At 37.3% G+C, this 21,006-nt stretch overlaps 2 protein-coding genes across 5 annotated transcripts; one reads left to right on the top strand and one right to left on the bottom strand.

Annotated features, from left to right (window-relative positions):
• Positions 1-698: 698 nt before the first annotated feature.
• On the bottom strand, positions 699-2,486 carry LOC131683834 (toll-like receptor 3). The gene is made up of 2 exons (XM_058966174.1): positions 2,377-2,486; positions 699-2,322 (listed from the first exon to the last, which is right to left on the bottom strand). Exons 1-2 carry the CDS (start codon positions 2,394-2,396, stop codon positions 1,344-1,346), a joined length of 999 nt encoding a protein of 332 aa, XP_058822157.1. The 5' UTR covers positions 2,397-2,486; the 3' UTR covers positions 699-1,343.
• A 16,006-nt stretch (positions 2,487-18,492) lies between these two features.
• On the top strand, positions 18,493-20,970 carry LOC131678775 (uncharacterized). Of its 4 annotated transcripts, none has more exons than XM_058959064.1 (4): positions 18,493-18,535; positions 19,766-19,877; positions 20,285-20,645; positions 20,717-20,970. In XM_058959064.1, the coding sequence occupies exons 2-4, from the start codon at positions 19,773-19,775 to the stop codon at positions 20,854-20,856; spliced, it is 606 nt and encodes a 201-aa protein (XP_058815047.1). In that variant the 5' UTR covers positions 18,493-18,535; positions 19,766-19,772; the 3' UTR covers positions 20,857-20,970. The 4 variants fall into 4 exon arrangements, with proteins under 4 accessions (XP_058815047.1, XP_058815050.1, XP_058815049.1 ...); XM_058959067.1 differs by having other exon boundaries at positions 18,535-18,598; XM_058959066.1 differs by lacking the exon at positions 18,493-18,535 and adding an exon at positions 18,544-18,654.
• Positions 20,971-21,006: the final 36 nt, after the last annotated feature.

Raw genomic sequence — 21,006 nt, 5'->3', positions numbered from 1 at the left:
TCAAAAACTTATCATTTAAAAATAACAAACGGGGTCGTGGGTCTTTTATATATTTCCTTATATAAACAATAAAAATAATATAACGAGTTTAAATGGTTGTCCTACAGATCTCGCTCAAGCGCTTAGCCATTGCACGTGGATCGACGTCTACGAGTAAGCGGTATCCTATCTTGTAGCGGAACATTCATTTTCTCATCGTCCATATACAGGAGGATCTTAATTATAGCATTGTCACACACAACCTTGTGCTTTAAGTTGTGCAAAACGAATGGTTTCGTCTGGGCTAATTTGTTGAGCGCTAAATGCCTGCCATGGTAGAACTCGATAAAGGCGGCTTCCGAAAGTCTAATCTCCATTTACACCTTCAGGAAATGTTCGACATTATGAATGCTCTGTCCTATGCGAATCATCAATAATTTCATAATCACCGTATTTGGCTGGAGCACCAATTCTTGCTTCTGCTACTCACTAATCTCGACAGATTACTACAGCTACAATTAAAGTAACAGTTTCTTGTATTCTTCAGACAAGGCACACAATATAAAAGTTACTGTTTTTGTCGTTCGCTTCGCACTTCTTCAACTTTTTCTCAATAAATTGTTCAAACCAAATGAGCAACAAATTTTATTAAAAGTCAAAAGTTTAAATTCATTTTTGAAAAAGGGGGGGGGGGCTAAAGCCCAATACTATGACTGACAATTGAGCGAGTTGCTGTGAAATTCTGGAGGTGCATCAAAACCAATTTATTGTTCAGCGTACATCATGAATCGAAATCTACTAGATAATTCGTTTTAAAATTTTGAACTGTTTTTGTTCATAAAATTTCCCAGGTAACGGTGGAAGGTTTTTATTTTCCAATTTTTGAATTTTGTTCAATACTTCGTTGTAAAAAATCCAATTTTCGCTAAAAAAAAGTCGACTAAAATATTACTGTAAAATTAATTATTATCATAATTTTGTAAAAGCTCGTGTAGGTACCTTGTGAATGCGAAGGAGAATTGTGCAAGTCGATCGCTCAATTTTCAACATTTCGAGATGAAAATTGACAAGTTCAGATTGTTTAAATGTTGTATGGAAATTAACAGCCCCTGCATCACTATTTGAGTCTATGTCTTACAATGCATTCGTTATTTTTTTATTAGACGAAATTAGATCAAATTATTATAAAACATTGAATTCGTAATACAATTTCCTCGATTCACGATGTTGTTTTTTTATTATTTTAAAAATCAGGTTGAATAACCTTGTTAGATAATTTTTTACTCTTTCATATAACTCGATAAAACGTAACGAAAGAAAAAAAATTGAAGCTGCTTTATGTCGGGGTGTAACAATATCAATCACTATCGAGCTATATGTGTAAAGACCAGATACACTAAATAAATGAACAGAGCCCCAACGACTAATGTAACCACAGTTAGCAAAACTGCCATCCACGTACTTATGCCAACGTAAGGCTGTGTCGGCCTTACACACCTTCCATCAATGTACTCTTCGTCGTAATAACAGTATTCCTCTTTGATATCGTAATTAGTAATGTTATGCTGATTAAGAACCTTCACAATCTCTCCCATTTCGTCCGAAGGGATTTGATGATTGAATAGATAGGCCTTCCTGAGATTCGGAGCAGCTCGGAGAAGGTCGGTGACGTCCAGTACGAGGATTCTAGTTTTCGCCACGTTCAGGTACTCCAGAGCCGGTAGATTCGAGCGGCTGAAATCGACCGATACAAGCCCCGTTCCGCGGCAGTCAAGATGTACCAGTGACGCGGGAAGGCCGTCCCATGGAAGCTTTCGAAAATTGTTGTACATTAGATAAAGGCGCTTCAGTTTGACGAGTGGTGCAAATGTAGACTTATCGATCGTTTTGATGCTGTTGTGCTGCAGATGAAGCGTCTCGAGATTAATTAGGGCGCTGATGCTCTTGATGTTGGATATGTGATTTGAATCCAAGTCAAGAAAACTGATTCGGTAGATCTTCGAGCGATCTATCTCTATAGTGCGTAGCTCATTGTGAGAAAATGTACCGTACTGCAGATTCGAAGGTAGAACTAGCCGCTGCAGATAGACATTTGACAGCTCGACACCTGCTGGTCGATGCATCGCCTCGTAGAGCTGTTCATCAAACGCACTGATGTTGGACACAAGGCCGTACTTATATTTCGACATATAAATTCGAAAATGTTTGAACCCATCAGGAAACACAATTTGTTCACCCGGATGATACACGATTTGCTCTAGCAAACACTGATTTTCGACCGGGAATTCTATGCATTGATATTCGTGTTCGCCATTTGACGAGCTTATGACGATCAGAAGCAACCTGAAACAACATGATGAAAATCTGAATTGTAAATTATGTATTTTCCTAACCTACCAGATAGATTTTTGGAACATTACAATAACGTACGAAACAACTACTAACACGACATCGGTTGAAATTTCCGGTAGAGTTCAAAAGAGATTAAATCATGAAGCAATGCGATGAAAATAGACGGTGATGCTGTATGTCCAATATTAAATGCTGTTTATGATTCAGTGAAAATTATCAATATATAGAGCAAATCAAAGTGATGGAGCATGAAAGTATATGTTACCACAGTACAAGGGAGGGTGACAGAGGTGTTCCCGGGAGATTCTTAACAAGTTATTTTTAGCCGGTTTCTACTTGTTGGAATGTGATCAAATCAAAGATCGTCACATGAAAAGCTAGGCGTATAACTCTGAAGAACACTCAAAAAGGCGAACCATTTTTGTTTACCCTTGAACCAAGGTCTCGTCGATACCTTAGGGTTTATCGAATGTATCCACCTTAGTAGTTCACCATTGCTCCATGAAGTTTACCAACTTTCGAGGGTTCTCTGATGAGTGATACTAAAAAATTCGCTGAAGCTAATTGGTCTTTCATATATGTCACCTTCTGAAGCGCCCGCCTTAGCTAAAGAGTTCGCTTCTTCATTACCTGGAATCAGCTGGAATGGAGCAATGCGAGGGAACCCAAACTAAGGTAATCTTGTACGATCTTACAGATAAAGCACGTAGACGCTCCCAGATTTTTCCCAGAAAATATGGAATGTGCTTTCTAGATTTCATTTAACGGAGAGCCTCGATTGAGCTGAGACTATCCGAGACAATAAAGTAATGATCGGTGGGCAAAGTATCAATGATCCCAAAGGTATAATGAATAGCGGCAGCAACTGCGACGTAAACTGAAGCAGGATCAGGCACGTAGCCAGAGGGGGGGCTAGGGGGCTAAAGCCCCCCCCGAAAATTTTCAAAAATAAATTTAAGAAACAACATGTTTTTCGGCGACTCTTAAAAAAATTGTATCTTGTTTGGTTTCAACAAATTAATGCGAGAATTGTAAGGAAGATTGCTATTTCGAACCACCGAAGACAGCGGTCAGGATATCTACTCAGTATGCTGAGTGTGATAAAACAGTTCCCTTCATATTGTGTGACTCGTCGGAAGACAAACGAAACTGTTACTTTAATTCTTGCTGTGGGGATCTGTCGAATGATTGAGTCGCAGAAGCAAGAAGTAGTGCTCCAGCCAAATACGGAGGCTATTGACTACAGGTCTTTTCGCATAAGATCGATCTTATGCGAAAAAACCTGAAGTCAATAGCCTCCGTATTTGGCTGGAGCAACATTAATGATGTGAAATATTTGCTGAAGGTGATTATGGAGGTTATGCTTACGAACATCGCCTTTAACGAGTTTAACCATGTCAGGCGTTCAGTGCTGATGCCATTTAACAAATTAGCCCAGGCGAAACCAGTCATTTTGCATAACAACTTGTAACATGTGGTTGATCCTCATATATATGGACGATGAGAAAATCAATGCTCGGCTACAAGATCTGATACCACTTACTTGCACCGTGGCTATTAAAAGATTCCTGTCACATTTGGAAAAAATGGTATTCATTATAAAGGACACATCTAGGAAGTATATTAAATGGTGTTTTTGTGGTGAAAATCTAGGTGAACAGACATATTTCCTCCAACCTGACCCTGCACGTAAAAACTGAATGCGATAGTATTATTTTACACATTATATCTTTGCATATACATAGTCTCCAAAACCATTTCCTGAAAAACAAACATTTGCCAAATTTTGGCTGCTGTTCGGATAATATTGACGGCAAAAACTGCGTCTAGTATCTCAAAATCAACGGTCGGCACCATCATTGAGGAAGTCGACACTCGTGACCCGTCAGAAATTCGCGAACATGGACATGGCAGTAACCACTATGATGATAAGGAAGTGTACGAGATAGAAATGAACACCACCGCGACACTGTTGGTTAGGAAAAATATTTCTCAGCCTAGTAAATAGTTCTCCACATGCAATCGCTAGTTGTTCGCACGAGATCTGTAGGACAACCATTTACGTTTTATCACTTTCATTGTTCACATCATGGAAATATATTGAAGACACAAGGCTTCATTTAGCTAATGCATTGAACCGAATAAAATAAACGAAATATATAATAAAATTGCAGAAGTTTTATAGAAAAGTGAGCTCAAAAACTGTCCCAAAATGAGAACTTTATCGCTAGTGGTTGTGTCTAACAAAACTCAGATATTATGTTATATATTAGTCAGAATAAAGTTAGTTAAAGCATAAGCAGATTGAATTTCTGTAATAGGTTAGTGCACTGTACGCTTAGTAGAAACATCAGGCATCTCACTCAAGCGTGCTAGACAAAAACATTTCCGTTAGTTGATGACAATATAGTCGAGAAGACAGTTTTTGTTTTCGCGTCATTTTAATGCAATAGTATTTCTGTTGACACTCAATTTCATTTTATGCGGAGAATGCGGTCCGTATTTAAACATTATTAGTCCGCAAAGTAGTGATATTTTAAACAATCGAACAATAAGCAAGAAAAATGCCAAAAAATAAACAAGCCAAAAAGTGGTAAAACAGCGGTTTTTCTGAGGTGTTCATCAACCCAAGAATTGTATACCGTCGTATATTACTAATGTTGTTCACATACAGAAACGTACATAGTAGCGGTAGGACTATCTGTTGTGATTTTATCCTTACTTTTCAACGGATGTCAATAGATGCTAAACCACATATTAGTCAATCAATCATAATAAACTTAATGTTGTAAGCAGCAGCATTTCTGTCTCTTTCGATGGTTTCCAATTAATGACCATGTAAGTCTAAAAACGACGTGACGATACAGTGAACAAACATCAGTAGCCTATCACGGAGAGCGACTAAAATGTTGTAACTAGTTGAGTCTACAGTCAATAAATTGGGATTAATGTTTCGATTTCATGTTTTCGTTTTATTTGTGTTCGTTATGGAATAAAATGAGAGAGATGAGCAGAGATCACGAAGAAAAAGAGAGAAAAAATAATAAATAAATTGAAATCGACCCAAGAGCAGCTGTTCTATATTTTCTGGGCACTCAACTACAGAACAACAGAAATCATCAAAGAAAGTTGGCCTTACACCTACGTTACTCTTCGACAGAGGTGAAGTAAGTGCGATGTATACCCGTCCATATGTCGGAATAAAGAGATGCTGAAATTATTGAGCTTGTTCATATTTATAATATTTCTTTTTTTTTTCAATCTAAAATTTTATTTGAAACGGCTCAATGCGTTAGCACAACTGATCCGTGGGTCTTTTAATTTTTTTTACAATAAGTAAAAATAAAAAAATTCTAAGAATGTCGGTCTGCCAGATCTTGTTGACGCAGTTTGCTGCTGCGTGTTGAGATCTTTTTCCTTGGCGGTGAGGCCGCTTGGTGGTCATTCAGTCTGCCTTCTCTCGCGTTATCGTTCCCGTCCATGTCGTCATCGGTACTGCTTTCTTCCTGTTCACGATCAGAGGTTCTTATTTGTTTCTTGTTCTTATGGGTCGCTGTTGTATATCCGTCTTCATCGGTATTTGCTTCTTTATTGGCGATGCTAGTTGTTGGTTTGGGAGCGGTTGTCGTGGTCGTTGTACCTGCATTATAGGGTAATTGGATCGTTGTTTTAGGTTTATCTGAAGGTATCGGTGGCTGCTTGTTAGAGTTGGCTGTAGTAGATGAGTTTTGACTAGTTGCTTCGGCGCATGTTTTTCCGTAGTAGGCTGTATAGTAACAGAATTGGCATGTTGGGGTCTGCCCGGGATATGTAATTAGCGTTGTTTGCTTATAGGTCACGCCATCCTTCGGTGATTTGCATTCGATAGTCATGTAAGAAGGTATTGGTTTAGTCACTCGCATTCTCACAATACGAACGCCATTGGGAATGCCGGAGAAAAAATTTCTCCAGGTGTCATTCGTAATAGATTCTACTTCTCCATATTACGACATGATTTGTTTGATGAAATCCTCCTTCGTGCGCGGGGCCAAATCATGGATACGCACGTCCACCATGTCGTTTTCCATATGCACGGGGATCTTGATTCTGGTGTTATTAAATTCGACCTCGTGTTGCATGTTGTTCTTTGCAATAAAGTTTTCGGCCTGTGCTAAGCTTCTAAACGTGATCAAAACACAGTTTTTACGTTATGTAGCTGAATGTAGGTAACTTCAGCGAGATTAAGCTCCATTTTCACTTTAACTAATTGTTCCACTTCCTTAACTGTTCGTGTTATCCCGTAGCACAGGCACTTTTGCTTCATTTGGCAAACTCATTTTACTCCGCAGCCGGGGGCAACGATACAATTTGTATGTGCACTGATATAGAACAATAGCTAGCTTGATTCACTGGTGCCTGTAGCCTGCTATAGCGTAGCAATTTTTTTTGCTTCTGCTTTTTGCGACATCAGAAGGTAGACCTTCTAGTTCTTTTGGTAATACATTTAACAAATTTCACGTACCGTCAAGTCCCCAGTTACCGTGCGTTTAGGTGGATTTGACGTGACTTCAAATCCTGTGTTTTTTATCAAAATGAAAACCGCCTTCATAGTCACCGTAAAAATACCTATCTAAATACGTCACAATTTAGAAATAATATAAAACTATTACCAACAAAACGAGAATAAGTAGTTGAGGACATTTGTTTGGCACCAGTGCACGTTATATGATCAACTTACGGTGTATTTAAAATTTTGATTCAACTTTAGTTGGAATGTTTCAATAAAACGATGAAACGAAAGGATTTGGGATCTGGATCTCTCCGATGGATTTAGGGAGCTAGTTCTTTAAATTTCGTGATTTTGAAACTGCACGGTGAACGACACATGCACGGCGACTGGCGATTTGAAGGAAAATTAGAAGATATTAGTAATCAGTGTTTTCATTCGATTTGTAGACAATTTTCTTTAATCAATTAAATTGTGGGCAGTTTCCTTCAGTTGATTTAATCATTTAAATTTATATTTTGATCCTATTGATTACCAAAAATCCTTCCTAACTGGGGTTCTAATCTATCCGACCAAGGCTAGTCTTGAAAATAGTTTCATTTAAATAGAATATATCAAAAAATTGTGTTAGCATGATGCCTTGGAACTGGTAATACTCGCAGAACACCAGACAAAGAAAATAGAAGTTGAACCGTCTCTGCGCATCTACAAATCGCTTGCTAAATCAGAAGATTTTGTACGAATTTCGACATTCTCTTCGTTCGAACATTTTATGGATATTTTTCTACTCATTTCGGTTTAGCATCTTCTACGCCTTTTAAAGGTGTAGCTTGGAACACCTAGTGTTTTCCAGCACCGTCAAGCATTGTCATATTCGGTTAGCGCATAAATACTGTGAACTCTAGAATATACTTTGTTGTAACGAGAGTAAGTACTATAACCTTTCTTGTGACAATGAACATATTTTTAGGATTGTCTTTGATTTGGAATTGATTTCATTATGAACTTTTCAAAATTTAATTTAGTTTCTAGTGACTATATCAAATTGTCAGAATTAAAAGCTTTATGCAAATTTTTTTAAGCCCCTCCCGAAACAAAATCCTGGCTACGGGCCTGAGCAGGATCATTGAGTTTGAATGAGGCGGTGAGGTTTTGATTGAATATACCGAAGCCAGTGGAGCCGTCGAGGCTTGACCCGTCGGTGTAAAACATCTTGTTGCAGTCGACTTCTCGAAATTTACTAGGAAAGATGCTTGAGATCACTTGCGGATGTATGTGATCCGGGATTCCACAAATATTGTCTTCATGGATGTGTCGAAGAATACAGTTGAATCAGAAGCATGAGGGAGATTGACACGGTTGGGATAATATGAAGAAGGATTGATGTTTTGTGCCATGTAATCGAAGTACAAGGACATAAAACGGGTTTGATAATTGAGCTCGACAAGCCGCTCGAAATTTGCAATTACTAACGGGTTCAATATATCGCATCGAATGAGCATTCGATATGAGAAATCCCAAAATCGATTTTTCAGCGGAAGGATGCCCGCCAGCACTTCTTGACTCATTGTATGTGTCGAGTGCATGCAACCCAAAGCAATACGCAAACAACAATATTGGATTCGCTCTAGTTTGATGAAATATATGTTCGCAGCGGAGCGGAAACAGAAACTCACGTACTCCATCACCGACAATATCGTTGTTTGGTACAACCTGATCATGTCTCCTGGGTGGGCACCCCACCATGTTCCTGTTATTGTATGGAGAAAGTTGATCCTTTGTTGGCACTTCTTTTTCAGATACCTAATGTGACATCCCCAGATACCTTTAGAGTCGAACCAGACCCCGAGATATTTGAAAGTTGAATTCTGAGCAATACTTTGACCCATTAATTGAAGCTGTAGTTGCGCTGGTTCACGCTTCCTTGAAAATACGACTAGCTCAGTTTTCTCCGTGGAGAACTCGATACCCAGGGCCCAAGCAGACAAATTGTCCAAGATATCTTGCAATGGTCCTGCCTTAGCGTGCAGTAATTGACAAGAAATTCGTCTATGTCATTCATGTAAAAGTTGCAGATAAGGGGGCTTAGACGTGAGCTCTGGGGAAGACCCATGTAGCTAATTCATGACGTCGATAAATTACCATTTGAATTTCTATTGAGAGCAACGCAAGACAATCGTTCGTCCCTTTGCCTTTGAAGGGGAACCAAATTGTGTATCTGACAGTAAGCCATTTCGTCGCTGTTGTGCTATTTTATGACAAACGCCATTTTGTGGTAAACTGAGTTAGATATGCTACATCATTTGTCTAAAAAATCTCTACATGTGGCGTTTTCAGAATTTTGACATTCTGCTTGGTTACTGAGATATAGCGAGAAATGAGCTGAGACATTTTTAGTTTTTTGTTTCAAATGACTGTGTCTGGGGATTGGCTCAAGTTATATTGATGCATAACATGTATAACATTTATATGTGTAAAACTATCTGAGAAACACAATGGCATTATAATTTTCAAAACAAAATTAAACGAATTGCGAGAAAAATGCAGTTTAAGTTTTAAACTGGAAATAGAGCATATTTGGCAACACTGTAACCAAAAATAACTATTCTTTCTAGATTCCCTGTCTGATTTCCTTCAAAATGCAACTCACCGATTGTTTATACACCAAATAAAGCCAAAGGTATGAATAAAAGTTAATAATTGATGATTTTTTTCTATGGAAAATTTTCCATGCACGATTATGACACGCCATACAAATTTTGTCATCAATAGGTTTGTTCCAGTACACGGAAGTCACTCCGGAGTAAACAGGAGCAAAAAATCTTTGCTCCTTTTTACTCCGGTTTGCTACCAGAAGAAGAAAAAGGAGAAGAAGAGAGTACAGGAACGATTTTCTCCGGAGTACTTCCAGTTTCTCCTGGTACTGGAACAGACCTATCCCTGTCAAAAAAATGCGGACGAACATGGTCAGGCGATTTAAAAAGTTTGACGTTTAACTCAACTCGCCTGTGCTAATTGCCCCTAGGAACAAATGCAATTTGCGAATGCGATTTAAAGGCAATTTCAATACTTAGACAAATTTTCTGGCGGCTGAAATGGACTTGGTTGTTTTTTACGTTTTTCAAACATGGCGGTTCATGTTTGGCTTAAGCTTAAAATTGTTTTTTGAACAATTGGTGTGTTCTCACTTGTATTTTGTTTGTCTAGTGCACTTCATTTAGCCAACGAATGTAGAAAATTGTGGAATCGTGTGTAAGTATAGTAGAACAAGATCTCTGACATAAAGTCTTAATGAACGTCAGATTGCGATAAGTTTTGGTGTGCAATACCAATTTAACCTTTGATTCTTCCTATAAGTTGGTGGTGATTACCTAGTATACTGGTAAGTATATGTGAGTGGATAATGAATCCGAAAATAAGTATTATTTTTAATTTTCATATTAGGCAATTAAGGGCGATTAAATGGCGCGTTCCGTGGGCGATTTGGGGTCGATTTAAGGGCGGGTTGGGCGGCAAAAAATGACGGCGGCAAATCGCCCAAATGTTGCATTTGAAATAGCCCCCTAATTGCAAATTGAAAGGCAATTAGCGCATCCGAGTTGGCAAATAGCCCTCCGTTAGCCAGCAACTTGCCCTTTTTGACTGGGATGACACATATGAGTGCGACTTTTGTTTACATTTATAGTAAAAACTCGCATCATAGTCAACCGATCTTAGCAATATTGGAGACATTAATACAGAATAAATAGAAGCAATAATTGTCTTCTTTGAATTACTTTTACCATTTATAAGTTTTAAGATATATTTAATTTCAAACTTTAAAAATCGTTTTTTCTCGAAAAGTGCTAAATGACGCTTCCCGAATAGAAATGTACAATAACAAAACCATGATTTTCACTGTGAGAGTACAGTAATTTTACAATAATTTAAAGTAAATTTTAGTGTTATGCTACAATACAAAAACAATAAACTTTAACGTTTTACAGTAAATTTCGATGTAAAATAGACTTTTACCGTGAAAAAGGGGGGTGGTTGTGTATCTTAATATGAAAAAAAAACAATTTTTCTCCATACATTTTTTCTCGAAAACAGTAAAATTTAATGTGAATGCACTGTATCAGTTTTTTGCTGAATAGTGAAATTTATTGTTACATGAAATTTTATTGTAAATCTACTGTAAGAACTTGTCATCGAACAATGTTAAAACAGTAATAACTATAATATTTATTGTTTTATGATTGTTTGTAGGGTAAATTCTATTGTAAAATTCTATCCGGGTTTTCATAAGATTGCACAATAGCGACGATTTGATTCAACCCAATTGTCGAGGCGAAACAAGATCATTTTCTCGAACAACTTTCGGATACAAGGCAGCATCGCAATTGGTCGATACGAGTTGTGGTCGGAGGCTGGTTTTCCTGGTCGTTGGATGGCGATGTCCTCCAGTCATGAGGGACAACATTACCCTCAAGAAACTTATTATATAAATTCAACAAGCGTCTCTTGGCTGAGTCTGGCAGATTCTTTAACAAGTTAAATTTGATTCTGTCTGGCCCTGGGGCTTTATTATTACATGACAAGAGAGCAAGTGAGAGCTACACCATCGAAAACGGCGGCGCGGTAGATCTTCTGTGCCGAGGCGGAATCAGGACAAACCTTCTTGGCAAAATCGAGTATACAACGGTTTGAATACTCCGCGCTCTCGTTACTTCTGTTTCGGTTTCATAAGCGTCGAGCCATGCTCTAAAGAGTGCTCATCGATGTTTCTCTCGTTAATCCGTCGACGAACCGGCGCCAGTAGCAACGTTTTTTAGCTTTCATCAAACTCTTAATGCGCGTTTCTACCATCGCGTACTGTCGATAGCTGGCTGGTAGCCCGTCGTTCCAGTAGATCTTATATCTTATCCGCGTACACGTCTGAGCACTCTTTGTCCCACCATGGGTTGGGAGGACACCCGCGAGAGTTCGCGTCTGGTACGCGTTTAGTCTGAGCTTGAATCGCAGTATCGAGAATCGAACCAGCCAGGAACCCGTAAAGGGCGAACACGAAATTATTGCGATTTTCTCAAATGGATAAGGAAGCCAATACAAAAATAAAATGACGGCATTTAATTTGTGCAGCATGCAAAAAGATTTTGGCATTGATGCCGAATGGATTTTTTCTCTACTTGTCATGATGCTTTGGGAGGAGTATTGAAACGAAACGCTGCGAAAGCGAGTTTGCAAGGCCATATTATAACAACAGCCCAAGAACTTTATTCATAAGCTATTTCTAAGCCAGATTCAAAAATACACTATCAGCTTTTTTCAGAATCCGAATACAATAAAATGGAAAAAAAAGTTAAAAAATCGGTATACACGTGTAAAGCAAATTTCGGGAACACAGTCATTCCATAGTTTTACATTTCTTATAAAAGAAATGTATAGAATTCGCTCAAACTTTCAAGATTTTTTCCGCGGCCCGGAGGGCCGAGTCTTATATACCAATCGACTCAGCTCGACGGTTTGGTCCAATGTCTGTGTGTGTGTGTGTGTATGTAACGGACAAATTCTCATTCGTGTTTCTCAGCAATGGCTTAACCGATCTTATCCAAACCAATTTTAAATGAAAGAACTAAAAAACAGTATGAACGCTATTAATTTGTTTTTGATTCTTATGTTTAGTTTCCAAGATATGAATGTTTGAATGCGTAAAAATGGCGTTTTTTGCTGTTTTTTTGAATTATCTGCCGAAATTGACAATATAGATTAACAATTTATACGTTTTAAGACAGCTTAAATGATTACCTTTCGAACAAGCTATAGATTGTTGAAATCGGACTATTATCAAAAGAGATATTTAACATTAAATGCATACGAAAGATTTTTATCATTTCCCATTGCCAGAAATATGACCAAAAACATGTAATCTATTATTAACGCCAAAACGGCTTTTTTTTAGGTCAATAGTATCTTCGGAGAATATAATGGCGGCAATATGCCCTTTCTTTTGGTATTGTGCTTTTTCTGATTAATCCTCCTATGAGTGAGATATTTTCACAAATTTTCTTGGAAGTGATTATATCGAAATGATGCCTTCAGCAAATTTGTAGCTCTTACTTTTGCGAATAACTTTACTGAAGACTTCAAATATCTATTTTGAATACTTTAAAAGTTATGGCTTGTTGTTTGTGGATTACCTCTTGTTGCCTATTTATTGTTCAATATAGTAATAATCCATTGAAATAAGCCAAACATTATTACGACAAAACGAATTTTGTATTTTTGTATTTCATTTTTCTATCTACAACCGCTAGAAATAATCACCGTACACTTCCAAGTTGTCTGGAAGGAACTTGATAACTTATCAATGCAAAAATGTTCATTTATACGAACCTTCTGACTGCAATTTTTCTAACTTATAACCATCGGATCGATCTGAAACATATCGGAAAATGAAAGCGAAGTAAATAACTCCAAGCAACGGCGTAGCCAAGAGAAGGTTTTGGGCTTTAACACCACGCAACTCCCCCCCCCACCACACAAAAAAAAATTGGGTTGAAGTTGAAAATTTATTGATGCTGACTGATTTAATTCAATATTACAATAACAATTATCTGATCCGTACATTGATAACCTGTTGTTGTAAACATCATGAGGACTTTTGATAAATTGTCGGAATGGGGTCCTGATATGTAACTGATCTATTGGTCTTGATTTCACAGTTGTCTAATAGCATCAATATCAAATTCCTGCCTGAAAACATTCCAATAGAAAATTCCAGAGTTCTTCAATCATAATCCTCAGATTTATTTTCAAATTGAGCTCGCTTTTGTAGAGATGTACTGTAATAAGGGTCTTTATTTAATAGGAAGCGAAGTTAAAATTGATTTAATGTCTATGAAACATAGAACTGCTCACCAAAAAAATGCATAACTTTCAACATTTGCTAAAAATGTTTTTGCCTTTCTCATTCACTCTAAAATTCGTCAATCTAATCCCGACCCGAAGGGCCGAGTGTCATATGCCAATCGACTCAGTTCGTCGAGATCGGAAAATGTCTGTGTGTGTATGTATGTGTGTATGTGGAAAAAATGTGACCTCTGTTTCTCAGAGATGGCTGGACGATTTGCACAGTTAGTCTCAAATGAAAGGTACAACCTTCCCATCAGCTGCTATTGAATTTTTTATCGATTGGACTTCCGGTTCCGGAGTTACGAGTTGAAGAGTGCAATCACACAGAAAATTCCCATATAAACTGAAATGAAAAAATTTCAAAATCAAATTTGTATTTTTGATGCCAAATGATTTTAAAATGCATGAAACATTGAGATGTATGACAAAAATTGATTTTTTTGGACTTTGGTACATTTTTGCCTTTCTCATATAGAAAGGTTATGTAATCACTCTAAAAATCGTCAATCATCCCGGCCCGGAGGGAGTATGCAGTGAGGGGTTGCTACTTTAAAATTAAAACTAGTTTAAAATTTCTTAACAAGTTGAAAATTTTCGGCAGGACCCCGACCTTCCGGATCTTTTTCCATGATCCGACGCTGGTTTCAAGCGATGTTTCAGTATCACATAGTATCTCAAGATCGTGGCTGTTGATCCATTGTATGTATGTGCAAATCGTACTGAACATGTAATATTCATTTCCACCATTGCATTGAACATAACCAGCCATGGAATCGTAGTCTGGACAAATGAGAAAAGCACAATTGCATCACTAGGTGGATTAAAACAGGTTTTTATTTTGGGAATGCGTCGAGTTGAGACGAAAACGTAATATGATTAATAACGAGGATAACACTTTCCGAATGTAGAGAGAAATTTATGAAAAATGTCGGTTTCTATTCGACTCTAGCAGGTCCTGATCGATTTTGATGAGCATTTGATTTTTGTGGTATGACCAATTATATGTATAGGTCAAATGTTTAAAAACAGTAATTTAAGGTCAAGATAACATCATTTTGAAACCGCCAATTTCGGAGGTTTAGTATCTTCGATTAGTTTTACAAACGTTAAACAGCGCATCATTTGATAAAATTATTTTGACGGTATATCGTCCAAGAAGTATTTATGGTGCATTTTCTCAGATTAATATTCATGACTACAATAAAGTCTCAACAAATTCGCTAAAACACGAACTATGTTACTAGTTTCTGAAAAATTAATTCTGCATAATTTTAAAACTTCAAAAATTATGGATTCGGAATTATGCCGTTTGGACAGTAAGATCGATTTTCACCAAACCCCCACCAATTGTAAAATTGGTATTGTAAAAAAACGTAAGGGCGATACTTCAATGCTGATAGGTGGGACCGAAAAAGTAAACAATCGCCAAAGGGGCTATATATTATATATACTATCATTTTGTCAATTTCAATTGCAAACACAAATTTTAGTTTAATAATTTCAAATACTTCATGAAGCTTTGGGTTTCGAGCACTGAATCATGCAATCTAGGATGTAAAAAACACAATAGTTCTTAAATAGGAAATAAAACCAAGTCTGGAAATATTCACTGTTGATTTTCTTTGAATGGTGTCACTGCTAGTATCGCTTTTTTTCAAGAAAAAGCGTTGATTTCTTAGTTCTCAGTCGCGTTAGAAATTTGATTAAAGTATAAACTTCAAATCGATTCAAAAAAATTCGATTTTTTTGGTTCAGTACAATATACATAACCCTTTTAGGAAAATTCAGTTTTCCCACCACAATGCGTTGATTGAGGAATTTAGATATTTTATTAACGGAGCATTAGCAATAATTCGTTTGTATGTCTATTTTATGGGCCATTTTTTCGCTTTCCCATTGATTTGGTTTGAGATTTCTAGCACTGATGTTGTCCTATACTGATTTGAGCGATTCTCTGAGTCCTGCCACTATCCCATGTAGTATGTGTTATCAAAAACATCGCGAAGCATCAAGTTGTAAATGTTCTCAAACGTTATATTATCCAAAGAGAGTGATAAGAGTTATAAGAAGTGTCTCATCACACTGTTAGGTGGATTAAAAGCGTTTTAAACCTCAAAATGAAAACTATATTATTGTCAAACGGTATTCATTTTCGACGGAAGAAATATGTGTTAAACTGTAACTAAAGAAATGAAATACCTTGTGAAAAATAAAACGAATAGAGTTAAAAAATATTTTACTTATTTCTCTTCGTGCTTCTTCTGGATTTTTGATACAAAAATAAATAATGCCGAAATATGACCCTTTTAAAACCACCAGAATTTTTATTGAAGTGGAATTTCTAACCAAAGATGACGCTCGGTAACTGCATGGTCATTGAACCGATCCAAACGTCAATCTAACATTTCGATTCAAGTTTTAATAATATCATAACGAATTTTTTTTAAATGATGTTTTATTATGTATATTGGACCTAAAATTTATCGAATGGAATGGAAAACTGTATATAGCTTAACGACCCAATTCTATGTCTCGTTGTCTCAGGATTAGTTGCAGGTTTCTGCGTAGGATTTTACGCCAGAGATGTTGCCTCTGGTTTTCAAATCTCGAACACACAAATAAAAGGTGGTCGGGATCCGCAGCTGCTTGTCCGCAGGAGCATGTATCATCTGTGATGATGCCATTTCTTCCAAGATGCGCTGGAAGTCTAGAGTGATTGCTAATTAGTTTTGACAGAATAACAATCTGCCTTCTATTGAGTGTTGTTGACTGGAACCATGGTGTAGTAGACACCAACGAAACAGAATCTCCATTTATCGGCTCTATTCCATTCAGTTTTTCCATCGCTTGCTGACGACTTGGAAACGAAATATCGAACCCTGTAAAGGCATAGTCTTTGTGGGATCCATGAAGGTACGCATGCTTAGCTTCACGGTCGGCAACTTCATTCAACGGTATACCTTTGTGAGTTTGTGAGATGGTACCCACATGAATTTTATCACCGAACCTCTGGTTTCAACAGATATAGCTTTCTGTTTGATCTCGTATCAAGCCATATGGTTATCTAGATTAACCATTCCCGTCTGAAGACTTACTAGATTGCTTAAACTGTCCGTTATGATGAGATATTTTCCTACTGGTAGCTGTTGAGTAATTATGACGGCTTTCCGAAGAGCTAATAATTCTGCCAAGTAGATTGAGACAGGTGGAGGCAGTTTCATTCTAACAGTGGGCTAATCAAAGTTGTTGACGACAGCATATCCCGCACCAAACGCATCGTTGGATCCGTCTGTAGCCAGAACTTTAAATTCGCTGTATTTGCCTTGTATTTCACTATCAACTACCTCAGCTGCCATAGTTGAAGGAAGTGAACGTGGCTTAATCGACAAATCGATAGAAATCTGTTTGGTTCGTACCGTTGGGTCAAATAAGTACCGTAAACCGGGGTGACATTGATCACTTTTCGAAGTAATCATTACATATTTTTCGACGCAACACATTTTTTTCAAGTTTCATATTTTTAAACCATGTACTGATGCTTGGAGAACAAGATTGGATGGTTTTACATAAAATTGTCCTGTTACAGCTATTTTTCAAAAAAAAAATTTAAGTTGAAGTCCGTTTTCGTATTCCGGGGTGACTTTGATAACCTCTACATGCTTACCCACATTAAGTTATTGATGTCAATGTTTTTCATTCAAATATTTGTTTAAACTGTCCCTGGAAAGATACTCATTGTTAAATAGATGTTAATTGGTATTATACAAAACATTTCAATATAGTGTAAAATTCGAATAACCAAAATTCGTATAATTTGTGTCCAATTAGAATAAAAGATTCCGAAAACCTTTAAAACTGCTAAAATTGCTTTATTTCAGTTCTTTATCAATGTACAAAAAGTTTCATCCATTTTAACTCGTTGGAATATCGAACAATAAAAAAATGTTGCTAATTTTAACTTGCAAAAATTTGAAATTATTGCCAACTAGTTTCACAAAAAATGTATTAAAAATTAGCAAACTCTTAAATGTAAATTTGGCACATCCCACTCTGCTCAAATCTGAGATTTATTTGTAGGCTTCGTAAAAAGAGGATTAAGTCAAATTTCGGTTTTTTGTAGTTCTTGCACCCAAAAACCGAACAATATACTCAAAAAGAATAACAAATCAGTATTTTATAAGTTTAGAGTAAAAATCATTTCAAATTAAAATGATTCGGAAGACTATTCTGGTTTAATAGGCGATCTACGAAAAAAGCTTCGAGTGATCAAAGTCACCCCGGTTTACGGTAGCATGGTAAAATGGATAACATTACATCCAACGTTTGGTACTCGTTATAGTCTAAGATCGCGCGTTCAAAGGAATTTGTTTCTATGATCCAAGAATGCCTCAAAATTAGCGACATACCCAAAGCAGTCAAGAAGGATACCGATCTCACGAAACTCAACTTCATTTCCTTCCGAGTTGAGCTTCCGAGCGAACTAAAGGGCACTGCACTCAAAGCACTGTGAGTGTCTATAGTACAAACCTATTATTCTTACTTCTCATTTGTTAATTGCAAGCTACAAGCATGAATGTCATCAAATCTAAAGAAGAAAAACAAAACCATCATCCGTCCTGCTTAAATAAAGAAACTGTCGATTCAAACCACACTTGAGCTGTAGTACTAGATTACGTGCGCTGTTTTGTGATTTTACTTCGCTTCTCTTGCTGCTGTCACGGATGCCAGTTCAGTGGATGCGCGTGTGCAGGGAACGTTCTACATTATCGACTCTTGTAGTAAATAAAGCTGTCAAATGTTGAGTTGGTAAACAACACCAGCACGGTAAGTACCTAATACCTAAGTACAGGTGTTTTGCAGAAAATTGTTTGTTTGTGCTATTACTTTGTAAGAACGAGTGATTATAATTGCAATTGTAATCAGTAAATTTAAACTTTTACAAGGTTAAGTAGTTGGATAAATCGATTTGAATGGTTGTAATTAAGTACACTGTGAGGTGTTAATTTAATTCGATGTTTCCCCAACAACTACAAGACTAACTTGATGTATAGTACATCTCATCGTTTTTAAATAATGAGAAGCAGAGTTAAAAGTCTTCAAAGCTCTTTTTAACAGCTCAAAATGAACCTGATGCAACTTGCGGTTAATAGAAAAATATCCGTTCTAAAATCCGTGTTCATTCAATTGAATGCCGTACAATATTCATTCCATTCCATTTTCAAATGTTGGAAAAGTATATAAAATAATTATCATCGCTTACATTGTGCCAAGGCATCGTGGTTACGATATTGCTTTATCAGTAGCATCTAGGGTTGCCACCTCTCTGTATTTGACGCGGAGATGCCGGTTTTTGAAGACGATTTCCGAATTTTTCATGAATTTCACCGGGTTTGAAGAGACGACGAATATTTTTTATTTTTATAGTACTGAATTTCAAACGAGCTTTTGCGGTGTTCACGCAAGCTGTTTGTGAAACGAGAGAGCTGTGCTCCTTTGACGGAGCTTCCCTAGCGACTGTAGTGACGAATAACCGGATTCTTTGCGTTCTTTGACAAGTTACAAATGGATTGAAAGAGTTTAAACTGGCTTCTTTTCAACTCTGTCGGTAATAAAAATCGAATAAGGTCTAAAATATCTAGCGATCGATTTCAGTAAAATTTCTGCCTGGTTTTTCATAAAGCCTTTCGCAGGTCAGTAAATATCCTCGGGTAAAAAATTCACCAGAGCTGGCAACCCTAATAGCATCATCAATCCCAAATTTAAGCGGCTATTGAGAAAAATTCTCGAGTAACATGATTAAAACGTTTAAATTAATTGTCTAAATACACAAGAAGATTCCGGATGATCCGGAGTACAATCCCATTAGTAAACGAAAGAGAAGATTTGTCTTTGCTTTTATCTGTCAACAGTTGTAGACCGATTTGTACAGTATTTGCTTTTGAAATTTTTTTTAACAGTTGGCTTTTTGGTCCTAATCACGTGTTGGTTCATTATTTTGAAAGTAAATCGTTTTGTCATTGATGGGCAATTTAATTGGAACATCGATTTTTTCAGTCCCCAAATGGCTGCCACACCGGATCGTCTAAACAACTCCAAAAACCGAATCCAATCACCTCGCACACCAACATCCCCATCGGACACGACAGTTGGAGCATCCCGGGTTAAGGCTAGTTTACAGTTCGGGAAATGGTCACGGGATTTCGCACGGGATTTGCGTCGGGATTTGATCAGGGAAAATTTCCCGCCGAGATCTCGCCAAACTGTCAAACCAAAAACTCTGCTGCTTCTTAAAAATACAAACATTATCAAACTTGCAGCGAATTGCAAACCTTATAAAACTACTATTTTCCCCGTCGGAAACAATTTGTGTTGAATTGTTCCCGGCCGGATTTCTGTGTGGAGAGTTTTAAAATCCCGTGATGTTTCCCGCGGTTGGGTTTACACTTCAGGAAAACTGTCATTTTTGTGTAGACTCATTTCCCGTCACGGGATTTGAAATCCCGAGCTCCATTTAAAATACATAGGGACCCAAATCCCGTGACACGTTTTCCGAACTGTAAACTAGCCTTTAAGGACGCGGTGGAAAAATGTATCGATTTGTATCAAAAATGGCGGATTACCACCCAGAAGGGAGCTCAGTACTGCAATGCTATCGAATCGATCGAAAAAGGAGTCTTGGAACCCAAAGCGAAGAATTGCAACCCGTATCCGGCGAACTTGGAGCTGTACTGTAAAAACTTGGCTATTCTGAATGGTATTCTGGAGGAAGTGGTCAACGATCTTGATATGATCGTTCAACAACAGCAGGTACTAGAGCTGGTGATGAAAGGTGAATTGGTTGGAAGGAGCTGGAGCATGGAGTACGTGTTGGATGCACTACGAAGGATACTACAATCGTTCAGATCTGAACTTGTTCTGAGAAAGGTAGTTACTGGTAGGTTTCCGACTTCAATCGTTATCGGATTCTTGAAACTGAGCATCCTCAAATGATTATTTTTTTCGTAGAGAACATTGGTCACGGCTGCAGTGTCCAAGAGCTGGCTCTTCATGTGGCATTCTGGGAACAACTATCCAACCAAAACGAAAATATGAATCTACTCGTGAAGATGTTGCACTCTGAGCTCAATATACCGCTTACATCATAAAAATACACTCCAAAGTAAATTACAGGCTGTGATAAAATTTAAAAAAATATTGAATACATTGAAGTTGTAGCTTGAACAAAAATAAGTCAACCTGAAAGAAAATAAATGCTCCATGACAGGATGGATTTTGTTGATCTACATGAATGCTAA

This window comes from Topomyia yanbarensis, chromosome 2, assembly GCF_030247195.1.
Source record: "Topomyia yanbarensis strain Yona2022 chromosome 2, ASM3024719v1, whole genome shotgun sequence".
Lineage (NCBI taxonomy): Eukaryota > Metazoa > Arthropoda > Insecta > Diptera > Culicidae > Topomyia > Topomyia yanbarensis.
Note: the sequence above shows the minus strand (reverse complement) of the source record. Positions and strands in the feature narration are given on the sequence as shown.

What these genes read in the sequence shown, in the direction of transcription:
- LOC131683834 (XM_058966174.1), bottom strand. Translation starts at nt 2,396, where the DNA reads ATGTTCCAAAAATCTATCTG. An exon ending in ATGTTCCAAAAATCTATCTG is followed by an intron (nt 2,323 to 2,376) that starts GTAGGTTAGGAA and finishes ATGTTGTTTCAG; the next exon opens with GTTGCTTCTGATCGTCATAA.
- LOC131678775 (XM_058959064.1), top strand. Translation starts at nt 19,773, where the DNA reads ATGGCTGCCACACCGGATCGTCTAAACAACTCCAAAAACCGAATCCAA. An exon ending in TTGGAGCATCCCGGGTTAAG is followed by an intron (nt 19,878 to 20,284) that starts GCTAGTTTACAG and finishes CTAGCCTTTAAG; the next exon opens with GACGCGGTGGAAAAATGTAT. An exon ending in TCTGAGAAAGGTAGTTACTG is followed by an intron (nt 20,646 to 20,716) that starts GTAGGTTTCCGA and finishes TTTTTTTCGTAG; the next exon opens with AGAACATTGGTCACGGCTGC.